This window comes from Notothenia rossii (assembly GCF_949606895.1).
Source record: "Notothenia rossii genome assembly, chromosome: 3".
NCBI classification, from domain to species: Eukaryota; Metazoa; Chordata; class Actinopteri; order Perciformes; family Nototheniidae; genus Notothenia; species Notothenia rossii.
In genome coordinates, this window is record NC_136901.1 from 80,889,578 (window position 1) to 80,910,960 (window position 21,383).

At 39.4% G+C, this 21,383-nt stretch overlaps 2 protein-coding genes across 6 annotated transcripts; one reads left to right on the plus strand and one right to left on the minus strand.

Annotated features, from left to right (window-relative positions):
- Positions 1-231: 231 nt before the first annotated feature.
- mcts1 (MCTS1 re-initiation and release factor) lies at positions 232-3,079 on the minus strand. Its single transcript, XM_079672315.1, has 6 exons — positions 2,876-3,079; positions 1,938-2,090; positions 1,740-1,837; positions 1,333-1,466; positions 577-644; positions 232-483 (listed from the first exon to the last, which is right to left on the minus strand). Exons 1-6 carry the CDS (start codon positions 2,884-2,886, stop codon positions 402-404), a joined length of 546 nt encoding a protein of 181 aa, XP_079528441.1. The 5' UTR covers positions 2,887-3,079; the 3' UTR covers positions 232-401.
- Positions 3,080-3,603: 524 nt separating this feature from the next.
- Positions 3,604-21,017, plus strand: cul4b (cullin 4B). 5 transcript variants are annotated; one of them, XM_079672308.1, is made up of 23 exons: positions 3,604-4,519; positions 5,377-5,492; positions 5,580-5,683; positions 5,809-5,878; positions 6,232-6,305; positions 6,399-6,561; positions 6,737-6,826; positions 7,768-7,850; positions 7,939-8,006; positions 8,163-8,281; positions 8,383-8,575; positions 8,684-8,788; positions 8,874-8,984; positions 9,082-9,167; positions 13,654-13,728; positions 13,896-13,970; positions 14,138-14,212; positions 17,128-17,235; positions 17,350-17,463; positions 17,861-17,966; positions 18,097-18,269; positions 18,346-18,498; positions 19,847-21,017. In XM_079672308.1, the coding sequence occupies exons 1-23, from the start codon at positions 4,066-4,068 to the stop codon at positions 19,940-19,942; spliced, it is 2,811 nt and encodes a 936-aa protein (XP_079528434.1). In that variant the 5' UTR covers positions 3,604-4,065; the 3' UTR covers positions 19,943-21,017. The 5 variants fall into 5 exon arrangements, with proteins under 5 accessions (XP_079528434.1, XP_079528436.1, XP_079528435.1 ...); XM_079672310.1 differs by lacking the exon at positions 14,138-14,212; XM_079672309.1 differs by lacking the exon at positions 13,896-13,970.
- The last annotated feature ends 366 nt before the right edge of the window (positions 21,018-21,383 follow it).

Genomic DNA, 21,383 nt, shown 5'->3' on the forward strand with positions numbered 1-21,383 from the left:
GAAAAGTGCTTGAGACGGCTTGACATTGTAATGGTTATCCTCCTGTAGATTGCTGTCACAAAACAGTTTAGTTGTGTATAGCACAGTCACATCAACTTAATATCATATCCTGGAAGTTTAACCTGAAGTCGAAAGTAAAACGATGTTCTCATGTTTACCAATTGATGACTGGGCGAGGCTACGTTCACATCTAAAACTGGATACAATGCGTAATAATAACTGAGATTGAGGTTTAAAGCAAGATCTTTCATTTATTTGTGCATAATGGCAAATAATTCAAAGCCTTCAGCAGGTTACACAGCTAAGTCCTTAGGTGTAAACAGGTGACGTGGAGCCCATGCGAGCACCGCACTTTCTGTGGGGGAGGGGTGTGGGGGCAGGCGTTGCAGGTGGTGATGTCATCATTTATACGTCTTCATGTGCCACAATCCATCATTCAGATAATGAACGTTCTCAATACCAATTCCCTTGTTAACTTTCTCTCTGTTTGAAAAAAAAAAAGGTTATTATTCATCAAGAGAGCAGAAGCAGAAAGGATGTTTTAATGCTTTTTTTAAACGTGAAAGAAAGGCTTACATGCTGTCTGCTGACATCTTCATAATGCCAACACAAAGTGCAAATTGTTTTCCCTCCGCCATTATGGCCTGCATCCAGTTGTTAAAGAAACATTTGTACAATGATTTTTGTTGTAGATTTGGAAGTAATAATTAACTCTATAGCCAGGGTATATGCAGGAATCCTGAAGTTAAATGTAATTCCTTTTAAGACCCTTTTTTAAGAACCTTTCCATACATTTTAAGACCTCATCGCCACTTTGAGTTTTAACCGGTTACATTGGCGACACACTTTACCTCACATTGACTATATACAGTATTGATTGTCCTTCCTCCCTATCTTCCAACCATTTGGACGCAAACTTGCATTTCCCCATAACGATGTTGTTTAACAACCGGCGTAAACGGACCTTCGCGCGCTATCAAGCAGTGAGTGTGCGATGTCCTGTTCAGATGAAGTCAAATCCAACGGGATGCCATAAATAAACTCCACAGAATCACACTACACACCTACGCAATGATTACATTCAGGCACACTGTAGAACACAACCTCTTTGGACAATTTATATACTTATTGAAAACAAGCTACAAAATGTAATACCTTGGAAAATGCCGTTGAATACTTTTTAATAGCCTTAATTTCCGCCAAATTGATTTATCAACTTGTAATACTCTTTAAGATCCCGCGGACACCCTGATAGCACAAGAACACTTCAAATATATTTTTTGTGTGAAAATTAAGCCGCTTCCACATGCAGCCTCATGTTTAAAAGGATACAACTGCTGTGTCAGCTGCAGCTGGGTAGAGTTTCGCGCCTGGCGACGTCAGCCCAGGGCACATGATGTTGGCTCCACTTAAGACAAATTTAATGGCTCCTTTGTCTACTTGCTGGTGGGGAAGAATGAAAGGATCTTGGAAAAAAGAGAAGGAAGACTTTTACTTGGCTTTGTGATCAATAAGTCATAACCAAAACATACAAAGGCACACTGCATTACAGAAATTAAAGGTCCTTATAATCACTTCCTTCTGAAGGGCAGATCTAACCTTTTTTCTTTTTTGTTAATTGTGTGCATGGCGCTCCTTTTTTTGTTGATGCCTGTCTCTTCTCAGTAAGATGTCTTAGTCCACTTATGGCATTTAATATTATAAACAACCATATACTAGTTGGCATTTTAGGATCTTACATTTATGCAGCAGTCTGAGGGTCGGGTAGAATGGTCCTTCTCTCTGTCTGAAGAAGAGCAGTTCTCCATTCACTGTCAGGATTTCAATGTGTTCATGGCTGTGGGCATAACAATAGAAATATTACAAACGTAAAAGGCAATCCACTAAAAACACTGCATTTAAGGAAACTGATGAAGGAAATAACTGAATCATCATACCATCTCACGATTTTGACAGGGTCTTTTTTTGGCATTATGTGATTGAGCCATGTCTCGATGTCTGGAAACTGTTCCAATAGCTGATTTTTGATGCCCTTGATCACTGATGTTTTCAGCTGGATACAGTTCGACACATTTTCCTTATCATCAAATCTGAAACAGTAAACAGAAAGTGCTTTTAGTATAGATACAAATACAGCCATTAAAAAAAAACAAAGGCAACTGCTCTTCACATGTCCATCACATGGAGGAATCTTTTTGACAACAAAGCTGTACTTATTTTTCAAGTGAAATAACTAATATACTGTAGGCCTAAACATGAGACAAACATACACAACATGAGCTCACTGATTCCACATTGTGGCCAATATTTGCAGTAACTATTGTGTTGGTTTAATTATGATATTTGATTTAAAAACCAAGAAGCAAAAGCAATGACACCCACCGATTACAGATATTTGAAAAGGGGATTCAATTGTAGTTTTAAGAGAAATGCTCTAACTTATTTTTTCTAAAAGGTAGATACATAAATACATACATAAGCAAGTGGGCTTTCTTCTTAAATCTCATCCAGACTAATACATGAATAATAGTGTAATTCTCACTCTCATTACAACTCAATCTGAGAAAATAGATAGCTTTACCTAATTAGAAGAAAGGTGGATTTCATCATTGTGATTACTAAAGTACAGGGCCGTATTGCTTAGTTAAGACATATGAATGAGTAATATCTAGATGACATGATACATTTGAACAGATATGTTTTCCAGGCCCGGTCTACTGCAATAGCACAGGACCTTACCGATATTATAAATTATGTCTGTTTGTCTCATTAATTGAACTTGAGCATACAACAAAATTAACTTGCTAATCAGTTAGCGTTAGCCACCTAGCTGTGGTTAGCTAACGTTACAACACAGAAATAATCACATACGTACTTTTTAAACATCCTCGTTGGTCGCTGTAACGGTTACCGCGTTCCTCAATTTCCACAAAGCTTGTCCGGACTTACTGCGCAAATATGTGTACGTTAAACACAATAAGATAATAGAAGACAGTTCATATATCAAGAAATGCTTCTCTACTTCCACGCCTGTTTAGCAGTGGAGGGCCAGAGTTGTAAGGGTTTGCTTCATTTTACGACAGTTGTTTACGTTACATGGCAGGTCTTCTGTCACCAAAGTAACATTTTTTTTATAGAATCTTTATTGAAATCAACAACTGTAGTTCCAATGTAGGATTTAACCACCTTCTATCTATTTTGGGAATTGTCTTCTTTTCCATTTTGTTTGTTTTGATGCTTGTGCAACGTACTTTGAATTAACTTTGTGTCTGACAAACAAATGTATGTGCATTGAACTATTTAGGTTTTGATATGCTTTTTAAACTTTTTTTAATTCTAAGTAATGGTAACAAAAATGTTGTGAAATAATAGCAAGATAATACTTTATGAGGTCTAAATTAATGTAAACAAATGTAAAGTGAGCGCAATAAATAAATTAGACAGTACATTTCCCTTTAAATATATTTTTGTATTCATTCATATTTGCTTAATTCGTGATGGTAAACGTGACATCAATCCTTGGTGATCAGTGACATGGCGCCATCTTGTGGCCAGAGCAGATAACAGCACTGTTTTCTGCACGAAAAAAACACGCTTGTGCAAAAAGTACTTTTTGTACAAAGTACTTCCGGTAGGTCACCGACTAGCTTTTTTGAGCGAAATTTCCTCCCTGTTTTCCGACGGGTGTTTTAGTATCACATGAGACAATTTCTCTGCTGTAGTTACATTTATTCTGTGAATAAGTATCTGACGGCTGCTTCAGTTACCAACCGCTCATACTTAACGACTGTGCAACGCGGTGAGACACGAGTGGCGAAAAGAGGAAGCAATAGCCGACCATCTTTCTTCTCCTGCCAGCAACAACAAGAAAGAGACAAGGCTAGGTCCAAGTGAAGCTGAGTAGTTTACTGTTTATTATCAGTTTTATACTGGTAAAAAGGACCCTCCGTCCTCGTTGAGACACACACAAGCTATCGGACACTGAGCTCATCTCCCAGCGAGCCTGGAAGTTTTGGATCACAAGAAAAAGACAATCTGTTAAAGAATTAGTATCCCCGTTTTTTCATGTTTCCAACAGGTTTATCTTCCCCTAATCCCCCACCACCGCCAACCCAGGAGGCTAGACCAGTGGCTACTGATGTCAAACCCGACAGCGGTAACATCACATCTCCGAAGAAGAGGAAAATAAACGGCTCTGAGAGGGAAGACACCGCTGACAAGTCCCTGAATTCCTCCTCCTCTTCCTCTTCCTCCTGCTCCCCGCTGCACATCCAGAAGAAGTTGAGGTTTGAGGATTCAGTGGATATCATTGGACTGGATGTGAAAATGGCTGAGGAGGCTGCTGCTGCGGCCGTCGTTGCTGCTTCTTGCTCCAATAACAAAAGCAAAGCCGTGTTCCTGCCCGGTGTCGGGACGGGACACCATGCGAACGGACTGACGAAGCCCGCAGGCTCCTCCGGGACCTTCTCCAACAGTAAACCCGGGGCGGCCAAGAAACTAGTCATCAAGAACTTCAGAGGTAGCACACACAAAACAGTGAGATACTGTGCTATAAGCTCCAAAACATCAGCAATATAAACTTTTAACAAGTCCACAGTGGAACATTTAATCTGTTATTGTGATGTGAGATTGTCTGTAAAAGGACCTGAAGGCTGTAATTCAATGTACATATAACAATAATAGAAACCTAGCTGAATCAGTGCTCTCCTATATGGTCAAATCTGTCAGGAAATATACATTTCCTTAATTGTGTCAATATGGGAATGACTCTAGGCTCAGTAAAAGAAATGTAGGCATACATATTTTAGATATGTTAGAAAAATAATGTATTAGAAGCACTAATTTATCATCAAATAGGTTCTAACAATCATAATTGGACATCCTAATAAGACTATAAAGACTAAAATAAAACAAATAAATATAGTTTCTAACTGCCAAGCTTAATGTTTACATAACATATCTAAAATGAAGTTGTTATTGCTCTCCTGAAGTAACAGGATTATAGAGTAGGATTGGGAACTTTAACCTACGTTTTTTTTAGATGAATTTAATGAGATGACGCATTCTCATTATTAATAGTTATAATAATATAACTTTATTATACAGCACCTTTCATACAGTGGGTGCAGCACAAAGTGATTTACAATAAAGGGATTAAAAGTAAATAAATATATACATCCAAAAACAAACCAGTGCAAATCTGAGGCTATAGCTAGTCTAATAACGACATTCAATAACCATGTTTATTTATTTTATAGTCAGGACCATCTTGCTATAATAGTTTTTATAATCACACTGGCTTAGTGGCATTATGATTCAGTGAGGTCCACTGTTTTATTGTTATAAGAACTATTTTGTGGGGTCTTTTGCACACAGAAAAACCCAAATTGCCTGAGAACTACACGCAGGAGACCTGGCAGAAGCTGAAGGAGGCGGTGGAGGCCATACAGAACAGCACTTCAATCAAGTACAACCTAGAAGAGCTCTATCAGGTATCACTACTGACCTGTTCACCCCCCAGAGGAAACACATTTATAATTAAACTTTCCTTTTTGACACTTTTTTTTCTGTCCCCTCAGGCAGTTGAGAACCTGTGCTCCCATAAGATATCTGCCAAGCTTTACAAACAGCTGAGGGCCGTGTGTGAAGACCACATCAAGTCACAAATTGAGCAATTCAGAGAATATCCTTCACTATTTTATTCATCTTCATATTTCTGTCTGTGGATCTATCGTAGTATTGTATTGCTTAGTGATGATCATTCAGTCATATTGCAGAACATATCTTCTTCCTTAACGTTGTTCATACGGATGCCTTGGACAGTGTGCTTTTCCTAAAGAAAATTGACAAATGCTGGCAAGATCACTGCAGACAAATGGTATGTTTCATAACTTTTATAAGTGAAGTGGTGGCTTTCATATCCCTTGACAGTCTGTTTATGTAAGGTCTGCTTTCCTTGCGATTTGTTTGTCAAATGTTCCTGTTTAAATTGTCTAATACTGATTTGAAAATTGAGCTTCCATGAAGTTGGGGGACTTAAAACATAAATATGAAATGTATTGTAAAGTCTCAAACCCAATTTAAGATCATGGTTATTTTCTCAAAATTTGAAAGTTAACTCACAGAAGAACTGTTTACAACTGTTTTCATCAAACAACAACAAGTTTGAAAAAGAATAACAATGTGATCACAGCTTATTCCTAACTTTTTATGTCTGTCTTTGTTTCACAGATCATGATTAGGAGTATATTTTTGTTTTTGGACCGAACCTATGTTTTACAAAACTCAATGCTGCCATCTATCTGGTGAGTGATCCCTGAAGTCTGCTGTTGTACATTAGCATTTAGCAGATTCATATGTTTAAAAAAAAAAGTTTGAACAACTTCTGTGGTGTGCAGGGACATGGGTCTGGAGCTGTTCAGGTTCTACATCATCAGCGATCTGAAGGTCCAGTGTAAAACCATCGACGGGATACTGCTGCTCATAGAGATGGAGCGAAACGGAGAAGCGATAGACCGCACTTTACTGAGGAGCCTGCTGAGCATGCTCTCTGACCTGCAGGTAACAGACTATTACTTTTTATATTAAGGATCCAAACACTTCCTGTACTAACAGAAAGTGATGCTTTAGCAACTGTGGTATTTGTGATTATCACCTGAACCGGGGTGTGATAAGTTGTCAGTCTCTTGTTGACAAATGGCTTTAATTAAACCTGTGTTCTCTCCATCCCTGACAGATTTATCAAGACTCCTTTGAGCAACGCTTTTTGGAGGAAACTAATCGCCTGTACGCTGCAGAGGGACAGAGGCTGATGCAGGAGAGAGAGGTGATTTATGTGACCACCGTACTCTGGGCCCGTTTATATTGCTTGTTTCCATGGTTTCTCTTTACAAGACTGGACACAATGTCACACCATTTATGTCCAGTATTATGATATGTTTGCATCTAGAACATGACCTTTATTTTTAGTTACTCAGAATGAAACTGAAAGGACTTCATCACACAAGAACACTAACACATCCATAGCTACAGGAGATCCGAATGCAGTACAGGACTGAAGGGTTTCCTTCATCTCAGCTGAAAAAAGATTTAGCTTGATTCAAACGGAAAGTAAGAAGAGTAAAATAGATATTTATATATACATTTTCTCAATACTGATACTGTGTGTGATATATATGCACATATAAGATCAGATAAGATGGACCTTTATCAATCCCCGTGGGGAAATTCAGTTGTACAAGCAACAACAGGGTAAGCATGAAAAAAGGACAGCAAGATTCACACAGATTAATAAAATAAAAAAATAAAAAATAATAATAATAAAAGACTATGAGATAGGAGATGAGTAAAAATAAGAGTAAAATAACTTTCAGCATATATACATATTTGGTCATCTAAATTATGAAGTACGAAATGAGTTAAAGTGACATATAGTGACATATCTATATACATATTTGGTCTACTACTATTAACATGGGTTATGGAAACAGTGTATATTTATGTCCAGTGATTTAATTTAATTTATTTGTTATTATGTCATTATTTACATATATGCACAATCAAGATTCAGCTGTCACATTATGTCACTATTTACATTTTGAAATTAAATTAAAAACTGAAACACATGAAATGATTGGTTGCGTGAGAGTTATGATTCAGGATTTTTGACTCAACATAAGTTTATTCTAACTAGTCTGACTTTCTTTATAAACAAATCCTATGGATTGATGTATTCAAATATGGCTCCTTTCCGCTCTCTTTTTGTAGGTCCCAGACTATCTCCATCATGTCAGCAAGCGCCTGGAGGAGGAGGCTGACAGAGTCATCACATATTTAGATCAGAGCACACAGTGAGTCCTACACTGTAGTATTCAATGTGCAGTTTCACAAACACAAAGATTCATTTGTAACAGGAGTTGGTTTTTTTCCCCTGTTCAGAAAACCGCTCATTGCTAGTGTGGAGAAGCAGTTGCTGGGTGAACATCTCACGACTACTCTGCAAAAAGGTACACAACTCATATGTATGAGTGGACTTTAATCCCAGTTAGTATGATTGTATATAAATACCTTGCGCTCATGTCGACCCTTAGGAACTTTCCTAAGCAAAACCATGTTTTTAAACCACAGCTTGATTCCTGATCTTTCTTGTTGTAAACTTTCAGGTCTGACTCACCTGCTGGATGAGAACAGAATTCAGGATCTGTCTCTTCTCTATCAACTCTTCAGTCGAGTGCGAGGTGGCGTTCAGGTCCTCCTGCAGCACTGGATAGAATACATAAAGGTATGAACGGAGATAAAAGTCTCAAGAAAAAGCGCCAGGAACTGTTTTTCATATTCTGTAGCTAACTGCTGTTTTCAATGTCTTGAAAAATCAAAACCTAGGCTTTTGGAAGCACAATCGTAATCAATCCAGAAAAAGACAAAACAATGGTGCAAGAGTTGCTGGACTTTAAGGACAAGGTGGATCACGTCATTGACATCTGCTTCATAAAGAACGAGAAGTTTGTCAATGCCATGAAGGAGGCTTTCGAGACATTCATCAACAAACGGCCAAATAAACCTGCAGAGCTCATAGGTCAGCTAACATGTCCCACATTCATACCTCCTCCTGTGTCATGCAATCAGCTGATAATCCTAGTCTTCATGCATTAACACGTGGTACAATATATACTTTGGTTTCCAGCAAAACACGTGGATTCAAAGTTAAGGGCAGGAAACAAAGAAGCAACAGACGAAGAACTGGAGAAGATGCTGGATAAAATAATGATTATTTTTAGATTCATCTATGGTAATGGTTACTTTATTTTACCATCATGTTTGTTTGAGTTTATGAACTCTGTTGATCTTAATGTAATGATGTGTTGTCATTGTAGGAAAGGATGTTTTTGAGGCCTTTTACAAAAAGGATCTTGCCAAAAGGTTGCTGGTTGGAAAAAGCGCCTCTGTGGATGCTGAAAAATCTATGTTGTCGAAGCTGAAACATGGTGAGTTTAATCCTTCAGTGTCACTTCTTTACACAAAAGAAATAAATCTCAGAAGGGGACTCTTGATCCTAAATACTTTTAACTTGTGTTTCCTCAGAATGTGGAGCAGCGTTCACTAGCAAACTGGAGGGCATGTTCAAGGATATGGAGCTTTCTAAAGACATCATGGTGCAGTTCAAACAGGTGAGAACTACAAAAGTGGGTTGAATCTGTAAAAGGATCGTGTGAGTTTCATATTGGATTGTCCTGATGGTGAGATTATGTATAAGGCAATTTAATATTACAGACATTACACTAGGGTGGTAGGGTTTAAAATACAGGGCTGCAGAACAAAATGCCGGTCCTTGTACCTAGCTAATACTTTGTCAAAAGGAATGTCACCTGACAATTGAATACTTGCTTTAAGGGCTGTAACTAAAGATTATTTCCATTATCGTAAAATCTGCTAAGTCCTAATGTATCGCTTATCTGTTGAGTTTATATATATTTCAGAACATTTACAAAAAAAACACATCATAATAGCCCCTTCAAATATATTTTGAAAGGGGCTATTAAGGACTATGACATGATCCACTGTGTCCCCTCCAGCTTAACTGACATCAAATGATCACCCGAATAAACTTTCAAAGATTCACATTTGAGAAACTGTGACAGGGACAGGTTTATGTTGAGTTAAACTGTTAATTTAATGTTAATCTCCAAACTGGTTAATCAGGCAGGCTTTTCACCTATAATTTGTAGGTTATTTTGTAATGATATAAGCTTTTTATACTGGTTGTCTTGCCATTCTTGCTAGATAAAGCAATTATCACTGCTAAAAGAGTTGTACAATCCTTCCTCATACTATTACTAAAACCTCTGTGCAGTGTTTTGAAATTAAGCTTTCAAACTCTTGGATTTATGATTGGCTTCATGGATCCTGTTTCCTCAGCTCACCGACACCTGAAACAGCACGACCTCACAGGGTGTCCGCGGGGTCTTAAAAAGTATTAAAAGTTGATAAATCAATTTAGCGAAAATTAAGGCTATTAAACGGCATTCTCCAAGGTATTAAGAAGTCCCACAGCAACGACAACATGAAACACCCTTTAATTTACTGAAACGACATGTCGGGAAACCCCCTCAAGGCGGCCCCATGCATAGCGCGCCGTAAAATGCTGCTTCTTATTTTAAGTTTCGTTGCCTTGCTCCGCTCTGTGGGGGGGGTCCCAAGGTGGGTAGACCGACATACGCAACGCTCTGGGGGTCCAACGGCTCCGTGTGTAAGCCCTATTTCAGTGGTCGCCAACCAGTCGATCGCGAGTGTGGTGCGGGTAGATCGCGGACCGTAAAAAAAAAAGTAACAAAAGAAAGTAAAAATAAAATAAAAATAATAATGTTCGAAAAATATGTTTTTAGATGTAAACCTATCATCCACCACCCCGTTAGCAGGTGCCATTTGATTGACGTATATTTGAGACATCTCAATAATATAATACATTAACCGTGCTTTACGTGAACCTCATCATGACACAAGAGACGACGGCAGGACTGTAATTTCCCGTGTTCAGTGAACGCAACAGAGGCAACACACCAGACCAATCAGAGTTGCATGGAAATACACGTGTGCTTGTGTCATTCAAGCTCGGCTCTGTGTGTGTGTGTGTAGCGATAGCGCATTTAGTGTGATAGAGAGGGAGAGAGAGGGACCTGTGCTAGCGGGGACCGTGATGTTAGCACAGCTGCACTAACTGACATAAGGAGCTGTTGCCACAACAAGCTGGAGGAGAGTCATCTCTTGTCAGACTGAGGGGCTCAGGTGAGCTAAAGGACTCTTGAGTGTTTAGAACAGTTTTGTCACAAATTATTCAAAAGATTATTTCCGCGGCACACCTTCATATGATCAGTATAGTTATACAAACAATAAGAGAATAAATGAAAAACAGGTATGAAATAGCCGACTACTGTATATGGCAGTAAAACAAGAATACAGTTTAATGTGATTTGTAAAATATCCATAAAGAAAAAAAAAATCTGTTTACAGTTCTGTTTCATATGGGTGCTGAGAGAGGTATCCATAGATCTCTTCATGTTGCTCTCAAAGTGCACCAGATTGATGCTTTCAACTTCAATATTTAAAAAAAAATCTTCCCGGGGGAGCATCCCCCCGGACCAGAGGCGCGGGAAGGTATTTTGAGTGGGGGTGCTGAGGTGCTGGACTCCAGTGAACACTATTACGGGCACTATAGAACACGCACAAAAAAACTCCCCACACGCAAACACACAGTAAACCCGCGACTGTTACAATGAAGGCTCGATAATCAGCTCACGGCATATAGGCAGGGGTAAAGTGCTATTTTTTACGAGTGGGGGGCGGACCTCACCTCCTCTAGGGGGGTCCGGGGGGATGCTCCCCCGGGAAGATTTTTTTTAAATATTGAAGTTTAAAGCATCAATCTGGTGCACTTTGAGAGCAACATTAAGAGATCTATGGATACATCTCTCAACACCCAGATGAAACACAACTGTAAGCAGATGTTCTTTTTCTTTATGGATATTTTACAAATCACTCGCCTTTCAAACTGTATTCTTGTTTTACTGCCATATAGTATTTCATAACTGTTTTTCCTTTATTCTCTTATTTTTTTTATAACTATAATGATCATATGAAGGTGTGCCGCGGAAATAATCTTTTGAATAATTTTTGACCAAACCGTTTGAGACCCACTGAGATAACTTAGACTAAAGTTAACTATCTAAAACACTCAGAGAGTCCTTTAGCTCACCTGAGCATCTCAGTCTGAGAGGAGAGCTCTCCTCCAGCTTGTTGTGGAACAAACAGCCCCGTATGTCCGTTAGTGCAGCTAGCTAACCAGATGCTAACAACACGGTCCCTGCTGCTGGCACCGGTCCCTCTCTCTCTCCCTCTCTCACACACACTAAATGCGCTATTTCCGCACACACACAGAGCCGCGAGCTTGAATGACACAAGCACACTTTTATTTCCATGCAACTCTCTGATTGGTCTGGTGTCATGCCTCTGTTGCATTCACTGAACACGGGAAATTACAGTCCTGCCGTCCTTTCTAGTGTCTTGATGAGGTTCACGTAAAGCACGGTTAATGTATTATATTATTGAGGTAGAATTGTCCGGGACTACAGAAAAAACATTCGGGGCAGGCCAAAATATTATTTTACCAACAATGTGGAATTTATTGGCTACATATTACACAGATTATGCACATTGGGAGCAGCAATAACCGTCAAATAATAATTCAGACAAGGGAGCTCCGCACCCCCTGCCTGCCGCTAGGGGGTGCTGCAGCGCCCTCAGCACCCCCCTTCCCGCGCCCATGCCCCGGACCCCCCTTGAGGAGGTGAGGTCCGCCCCCCAATAGCACTTTACCCCTGCCTATATGCCGTGAGCTGATTATGGAGTCTTCATTGTAAGAGTAATTCAGATAAAATTAGCCTATATAAAAGGCCTCAAATTGGAAGCATTGTCTGGGCCGTCTTTTCCACTCAATTCTGCAATAGGTAGATCTCGCCTTTCACCTAGGCCGAGGTCGGTGATCTTGGGCTTAAAAAGGTTGGTGACCACTGCAGGGCCGTATTCACCATATATATTGGGGGGGACACATCCCCCCCAATATTCAGATACACTCAAAATGTCCCCCCCAATAAATAGCAAAAAAAATATATTTTTGGGATTTTTTAATTAAAATAAAATTGCTAATCTATGACTTCTTTATTTTGTTTATTTGTATACTTGAAAATCTATATTTTCTGTTATTGTGAACTACACCAAAATGATATTTATTTTCATATGTAAATTGGTTCCTTATTTTGTACCCGGGGGTGTATTTCGCTGTTGCACGTCTGAGTCCACCTTCAGTTAGCTTGATGCTCCAAGCAGGTCAGTCGTGTTTTAATTTGCCCTCCATCAGTTCTGGTATCTTTTCTAGTTAGCCCTAAAGTAATCTATATTATTTTATTTCGTAATGCTAATGTTAATGAACCCTCCGGTTTAGCTCCTTTGTGTAAGTAACTTGTAGTTCTGATGTTAAAACCAAACTTTTCAGGAATAGTAGCTAACTAGCTGTGGGCTAGCTGGTTTCAGTTGTTAGCCAGGGTTTGGCGGGCTAGTATCAGCTCTGTGGAAAATGACGGTGTCGTTTTGGATGTAATCCAATAGATATTTATTCATGTGGATTATTTCTATTTTATTTTGTAATTTGTAGGGTGTGGAAAGATTTAAAACGCTGATGTGTGACACCTATGGAATACCAAAGGTGGCAGAATTAATTAAATAATAAATACTCTACAATTATTATGAAATAGTATTTCATAATCGTCAGAAGCATTTAAAAGATACTCACACGCAGGAGGTTTGCAGTGTGCATCATAGCTTGTGCTGGGTTTAGAACGCTCAGAATTGCTAATAAACATGTTTAATTATCTTATATCCTGCGCTGCTGACCCGTATTCATCGCATCAGCAACTGCAGATCGCAGAGGTCAAGCTGTAAGCATGAGCAAGAGGAAGGGTGGCAGTGACATTAGACAGTTTTTTGGGCAGCCTCAGAGAAGAAAAAAAGTAAGTTAAGAGCAGTGAGAAAGTGAGTATTGTTACCAGTCAGATAGCTTGTTTACTGATAATATTTCTTCCATGTTCACTCTGGTGTGTTCAGAGTAAAGAGAGAGAGGGAGAGAGAGAATGTGAGCATGGCGACCAGACAGGGAGAGTGTGCGCTGGTGACATGGAGGTAAGTCAGAAAGGAGCTATATTGATGGTTAAGACAGAATAATGACAACATAGCAGTCTAATGTTAATGTACAGACTCCTGTGTCCCCCCATGTATAATGTGTATCAACAGTCTTTCTAGTCAATAGTTTACTGATATTTCTTCCATGTTCACTCTGGTGTGTTCAGAGTAAAGAGAGAGAGGGAGATAGAGAATGTGAGCATGGCGACCAGACAGGGAGAGTGTGCGCTGGTGACATGGAGGTAAGTCAGAAAGGAGCTATATTGATGGTTAAGACAGAATAATGAAAACATAGCAGTCTAATGTTAATGTACAGACTCCTGTGTCCCCCCATGTATAATGTGTATCAACAGTCTTTCTAGTCAATAGTTTACTGATATTTCTTCCATGTTCACTCTGGTGTGTTCAGAGTAAAGAGAGAGAGGGAGAGAGAGTATGTGAGCATGGCGACCATACAGGGAGAGTGTGCGCTGGTGACATGGAGGTAAGTCAGAAAGAAGCTATATTGATGGTTAAGACAGAATAATGACAACATAGCAGTCTAATGTTAATGTTAATTTAAGATGAGATCATCCTCATATGTATTTCAGATAATACCATCAAGCAGGGAGAGTAAGTTAGACAATGAGAGGGAGAGCAGCCAGGCAGGCGAAAATGAAGGTACAGGAAAGGAAGGGGAGGAGCTTGGACTTTGCCCAAATCACCCAAATGTGAAAGTCATACCCAGTCAAACCCTATCAAATAGAATACTCTACTTTCAGGAGAAGTGGTTTGAAGATCATACATGGCTCCATTACAGCCCCTCTGTAAAAGGGGTCCTCTGTTTCTATTGTGCTAAATACTTTGCAGCACAATAGTCTAAGCTTGCGTCAAAAGCAGATTCAGCGTTTGTGAAGACTGGTTATAACAATTGGAAGAAGGCACTGGAGAAATTTAGTGTGCATAAACACAGCCAGTGTCAAAAATTAGCTGTGATGACTAGGATTCAGGAGCCAGAGCCTGCTAATGTGCAACTTTCAGGTGTGCTTGAAAGACGGCAGCAACAAGCAAGAAGAAATCTGATGAAGATTGTTGAGGGTGTGAGGTACTTGGCGCGGCAAGGTCTGGCTTTTCGAGGCGATCAGAAGGAGAGTGGGAATTTAAGCCAGCTTCTAAAGTACAAGGCAACGGGCGATGCAGAACAATTGACTATATCTTCGCTTCTAAAAATGGTTAAATGAATAATCTTTTTTCTCAAAGCAATGATAAACCTGTGAGTTGGATGTAGAAAAAGTCAGAATCAATATAGATGTTTTTAAAGTAAATTCAGTTTGAACATAGTAAAAAAATGTAAATGATAGTGTCCGTGCAAAAAATAAACCATTACTTATTGTGAAAAACACCCTTGAATGATGGGATAGTAGACTAAAAGCTTTAGGAATCCAAACTATAACATATAATAAGTACCCTGTATCAAGATTGATGCAAAACAAGTATTTCCAAGGCACACCTTTATATGATCATTATAGTTATACAAAATAAGAGAATAACAGAATAACAGGTATGAAATCATTCAAACTCATACTACAGTTTAAAAAGGGAGTGATTTGTAAAATATGCATAAAGAAAAAGTAAATCTGTTCAGTTCTGTTTCACATGGGTGTTGTTGAGATGTATCCATAGATTTAGTCCCTAATGTTGCTCTCAAAGTGCACCAGATTGATGCTTTTAACTTCAACATTTAAAAACAAATCTTCCCGGGGGAGCATGCCCCCGGACCCCCCTAGAGGAGGTTAGGTCCCCCGCCCGCCCACACCCACCGTCAAATTGTCCCACCCACATTGAGGATGCTTCTCAGTTTCGTGACTATTGTTGTGTTTTGCCCCCACGGGCAGGGGCATGGGGTTAAACAGGTTTTAAAGTATCCAATGTGTTAGTGATTTTTTTATGTATTTTACTTTAGAGTGGTAGGAAATTAGTATTCAAATTTTTATTGAATTTTTGGTCCCCCCCCAATGTTGACCCCATGAATACGGCCCTGGACCACTGCCCTATATGATCATTTTCTGATAACGATGAAATAGCCCGCCTCCCTCTCCCCACGTCTCCTGCTGCTGGTGGGCTGTCAGAAGAGGGGGAGGAAAAGAGAGGCAGGCACCGTTTATTAAATATTATTATATTATTATACAGAGAACAGAGTCGTTATCAATTTGTTTTAAAGCTCAATAATTAACAAAGAAGACCTCTGATCGGCACTTTTCTAATTTTGTATGGAACATTTAAACTTTAACGGACATATTGACCGGCGGAATTTTTTTTTAACGGAAACTCTGCCGCACGGTTCCCTCGTCCCTTGGAAGAGGCGAAGAGGTGGGTGTTTTTCATCTGCTGGTGGACTACCTGAGAGATACAGCAGGAGAACACGCCGTCCACCACGGAGAATAAACAGAAGGGCAACCATGGCAACCATGCTCCGGGGTCTTCTTCGCTGCTTTTGGTGTATTTTGTGGCGGCAGCAGCGCCACTTACAGGCCTGGCATATGTACTACAGCGTTTCCAGCGTTTCCAGCATTTCCAGCGGTCTAGTGTGAACGGACACGTTAATGAATCGAATGCGTGTGAACGGAAGACTTTTTTGCGTTTGCGTATGCGTTTTACCGTATGCGTCCTCGTGGGGCCGGGGTCTAAGCCAAAGTATATCCAGTCACAGAGATCTGCTATTTTAAAGTAAAGTCAACACATGTAGACCCGAATATAGTCTATATTAACAACGAGAAAAGTCTTAACATATATCGTTTTTTGTAAACATATGACAAATGTGTGAGGGTGATGACGTCAGAGCATCGTCCTATGTGCCAGGGCTTAGCCCCGGACAGCCCCAGCCCAATTTAACCCCTGGGTATTTGTGAGGGAGCTCCTATATGGCATTACCCCGCTGAAGCTCACCAAAGTTTAATATATTTCATAGTTCAAAGTTTTGTCAATTGTTTTGTTTATTGGTCAAATACTGGTTTCTAATGGTTTCTGAGGAGTTTAACTGGAATGAAAGAGCACAGGGTACAGAAGCAACAAAGCAGCATACTGCATTAAACCTGACCTTCACAGAGAGGTTGAAGTTCATGTGGAGAGTAGTCTGTCTGCACTCTGTTTAGTTGTGCTATCTTACAATCAATATAGTAAATGTGAGGTAAAGTGTGTACCCAATGTAACCGGTTAGAACTCAAAGTTGCGATGAGCTCTTAAAACGTATGGAAAGGGTCTTAAAAAAGGTCTTAAAAGGTATTAAATTTGACCTCAGGATTTCTGCATATACCCTGCCTCACCACACAGGGTTTCAGCTTCTTATAGTAATAACCTAATGTGGAGAATTGCATTTGGCTGCAGGATAACATCCCATGTGTGTCACTTGTTTCTGCGCAGTACATGCAGTGCCAAAACATTCCAGGCAACATTGAGCTGACGGTGAACATCCTCACGATGGGTTACTGGCCAACCTATGTCCCCATGGAAGTGCATCTGCCTGCTGAGGTCAGTGCTGCTGAGCAAATAGCGATATCTTTTGGAAACATACTGTTTTTACAATTTGCCGTGCAATAAATCTAGTGAGTGTTGCTCTGTAACGCCTCGGTTATCTTTGTCCAGATGGTGCGACTACAGGAGATCTTCAAGACTTTCTACCTGGGCAAACACAGCGGCAGGAAGCTGCAGTGGCAATCTACACTCGGCCATTGTGTCTTAAAAGCTGAATATAAAGAGGTACATCACTGAAGCCTCTTTCCCACTTAACAAAAAACCCACCTTTATCTGGCTTTTGACTTCATTGGGAAATGTAACAGTCAGACAAATGAAGATGATGGAAACATTACACGCTCGTATTTACCTCTTTTTTTGGCACGTTTTGGCACCATTTTGTTGTTTACTGGCAATGATAAGAAAGTCTAATTGCCTATTTTGAGCTTATTTTATGTGTTTTGAAAACTTGCATATGCCCTAATTTTGGTTATAATATAGGATGCTCTGGTGTTTTGCTCACTCAGTGAATAAAGCTTAATGTTAAAACACACTTCACTCAATCTAAACCACACCTGCTGAGAGACAAATAAAGGCTTTCTGATTCTGATTTATTTCTTCTCTTGGATTTTTCTTACAAAAGGGCAAGAAGGAGCTGCAGGTGTCCCTCTTCCAAACGCTTGTGCTGCTGATGTTCAACGAAGGAGAGGAGTTCACACTGGAGGAGATCAAACTAGCAACCGGAATAGGTTTGTGTTATCCCATTCACATCAAAGTTTGGTTGGCAGCACTTCCATGAAGAAATAATTACAATAGTCAAGCACTTGTGATGCAGCACCACTGATGTAAAACACTGTCCCTGTGTGTGTCGGTTTACAGAGGACAGTGAACTGCGCCGGACTCTGCAGTCTCTTGCTTGTGGGAAGGCACGTGTCATCACCAAAATCCCAAAAAGCAAAGATGTGGAGGATGGGGACAAGTTTTCTTGCAATGATGACTTCAGACACAAGCTCTTCAGGATCAAAATAAACCAGATCCAGATGAAAGAAACGGTATGATACTATCTCACCGTACTTTCCTCCTTTCATAGTATTTGATGAAGTATTTTGACTGAGTGTCTTCCCTCAGGTGGAGGAGCAAGCCAGTACCACAGAAAGGGTCTATCAGGATCGTCAGTATCAGATTGATGCTGCCATCGTGCGGATCATGAAGATGAGGAAGACTCTGAGCCATAATCTCTTGATGTCTGAAGTGTACAACCAGCTCAAGTTCCCTGTCAAGGTGATTAACACAACACTGGATCTCATTTATTAACAAACATGTTCTAATTGGTATATATGGGGTGATATGAGTGTTCTAAATAATGTTATCCCTGTATCTGTTGTGTTGTTATCTAATTGGTGTACTTGCTTTATCATAAGCAGAGTCACAGGGTTTATTTTGTTATGAGTCATTTAAAACCAGCTGTTTTGCTTTCCATTTTTTACCAGAATTATATTATTATGACTATATAAAGTAATATTTATAAAGTAGCTTTTCAGACACACACACAACTTGTTTTTGTGGGTCAGGTCAGTACTGACGTTTGAGAGTTTCAGTCCTTAAATCCTAAAGAATGTTGACTTTATTATGTACCTAGAGCAGGGGTGTCAAACTCAAATACACAGTGGGCCAAAATTAAAAAATGGGTACTAGTCGAGGGCCGGACTGGTTCAATGTTTATTGCAAAACGTATTGAAATGAACTTATTGCACATATTAAACCTGGGACTAACAAAGCTTAAATTATTGCCTATAAAAACAACATTAAACATGAAATAATCAGTTGCATTCATTACCTATGGCTCTATCTGCAGCTTTTCCAGAGTCATTTCTTATGATCACATTTTTCCACAGGCCAACAACAGCTTCAAAAAAACAATTTCCCTCCAAAGAAAAAAACAAACATGCCCTGTTGTCGCAAAAAAAGTGCAACAGGAAACATCCATTTAAACTCAGTGTGCTGCTGTGATGCTAGTTCAAGCCAGACACTTGGCATCTCATCTTTGGTGCAAGTTCATCAATGTTTGGGGTCAGGCAATATACCGGCGGGCCAGATCTAATAGTAATTAGAAATGATCCTGCGGGCCGAAATGTAATCCACCAAGGGCCTGATTTGGCCCCCAGGCCTTGAGTTTGACACATTTGACCTAGAGGGGCATTTTATTGGTAAATATTGTTCAGTTGCTGTGGTGGACAAACCAAGAAACTGAGAAACGGTTTCTAAATGCACTTAGAAATCGTTTTACTGCTATTTTTGGTTACTTAACAGCTGAACAATTAATCAATAACTGCATCATTGAATGGTATATTCAGATTTTCTGTCATTTTCTACCACTCCAAAGGCTGACAATAGTGTCTGATAGGTAATAATGTTTGATAGGTTGTGGACAAATCTACTGAAATCAGATCCAAACTGGTTTGTACAAGAAAATACTTTTTTTAATAGTCATTTACCCTGGGAAGATGGCTTGTCTTGCATTAATCTTCTTGTCACTGTAACAACCTCAAAGTATAAAAACAAGCAGATATACTGGCATGTGCCTCGTGTGTTAACCTTTACCTGCTCTCTGTCCTTTCTTTTCTTTCAGCCTGCTGACTTGAAGAAGAGGATAGAGTCTCTTATTGACAGGGACTATATGGAGCGTGACAAGGAGAACCCCAACCAGTACAACTATGTGGCTTAGAGAGAGAAAAAGTGACTGAGAAAAAGAGATGCAGATGGTCCATTCAGGCTGAGGTCTCTTTTGCTCCAGTGGATGTAAACCATTATCATCTTCAACCCAGCGGCCGACAAGTGAATGGATACTGCTCCACAGGATTCTTTTGTCAGGGTTCTTGTGATCCTGTGGACTGCATGCCCATCGAAAAGAGAGTATTGTCCGTATTTCTCAGTGCCTCTGAGAGAGTTGGGCTACCGTGGAAAGACGAAGAAAACACACAGATGTTGTTCCGTTTGCTCTTTTTTTTTTTAATGGAGAGGAAAAAATATTTATTTTCAAACTTAGATTATTCTTTGTTCATAGTTTGAATCAATATGCTCTTTGTTATTAAGTCACTTTTTGTCTTTCTGTTCACTCAGTATCCCAAACAAATGCAGACACTTCACAATGCCCTAAATGTAGTACAGATTGGAGAGGAACAAGGGAGAAACCGACTTTTTTCTTTAGTTAGTGTCAAATTTGGGACTATTGGTTTAACATTTATAGTAGAGAGTTGCCAATTGGGTAAAATCTGTGTCAAATGTGTCCTCCTGCAGCAAAGTTTTTTTTAAGGCCATGTAGCCATCTGATAAAGCTGTGATCATGAACAACACACAAAGCGTTCAAAGCAGAGTTTGTGCCAAAAAAAGCACTTATTTTGTTGTAGGGTGTACTAAAGCTGCTAAAACACTTCAGTTGTAAAGACAATGCATTTAAGTTTCTTGTTTCTTCTGTCTTTGTACATACTCCACAAAAGTGACATTTTAAATGATCTCATCCGACACTGTCAACTGCTTTTTAGGTTTTTGTTAACCCTTAGAAAGTATACTAAAAGCACAATGACTTCAGATCCCATTTTCCCATCTTCTGCGGAGTCATACCACATACACACTATATTTTTTTGTATGTCCCTGTGTGGCTTGCAGGCCTTGCTGAAAAATGAGGGGATTGGAGGGGATTGCCTCAACACTTGAGGAAGAATATGATTGAGTAAACATGCCCTTGTTTGTATGAGTATGTTAGATTTATTGCTACAGATTAAAATAACTGTTTTAATCAGGTTTTTCTTTTTGTTAAATGGTTTCCAGAGTTAGAAGAAACACTGAAATTCTCACCGGAAAAAAAGTAGCAATACCACAATGCTAAAATACTCTGTTACAAGTCAAATTCATGCCTTCCAAATGTTACTTGACTAAAAGTACTAGTGCCCAAATAAACGTTAATTTCCTAAGAAAAAGTACTTATGTGGAATGGCCTATTTCAGAATAATATGTATCAATGGATTATGATTATTAATGCATGAATGGGTTCATCACTTTGATTTTGGTAAAGGTGGATGTTTATAATATTTGAACTTCTGTATACATGTTCTAATAACAAAGGCCTAAATCAATACATCATAAATAATTAGTTTATTAATATTAGT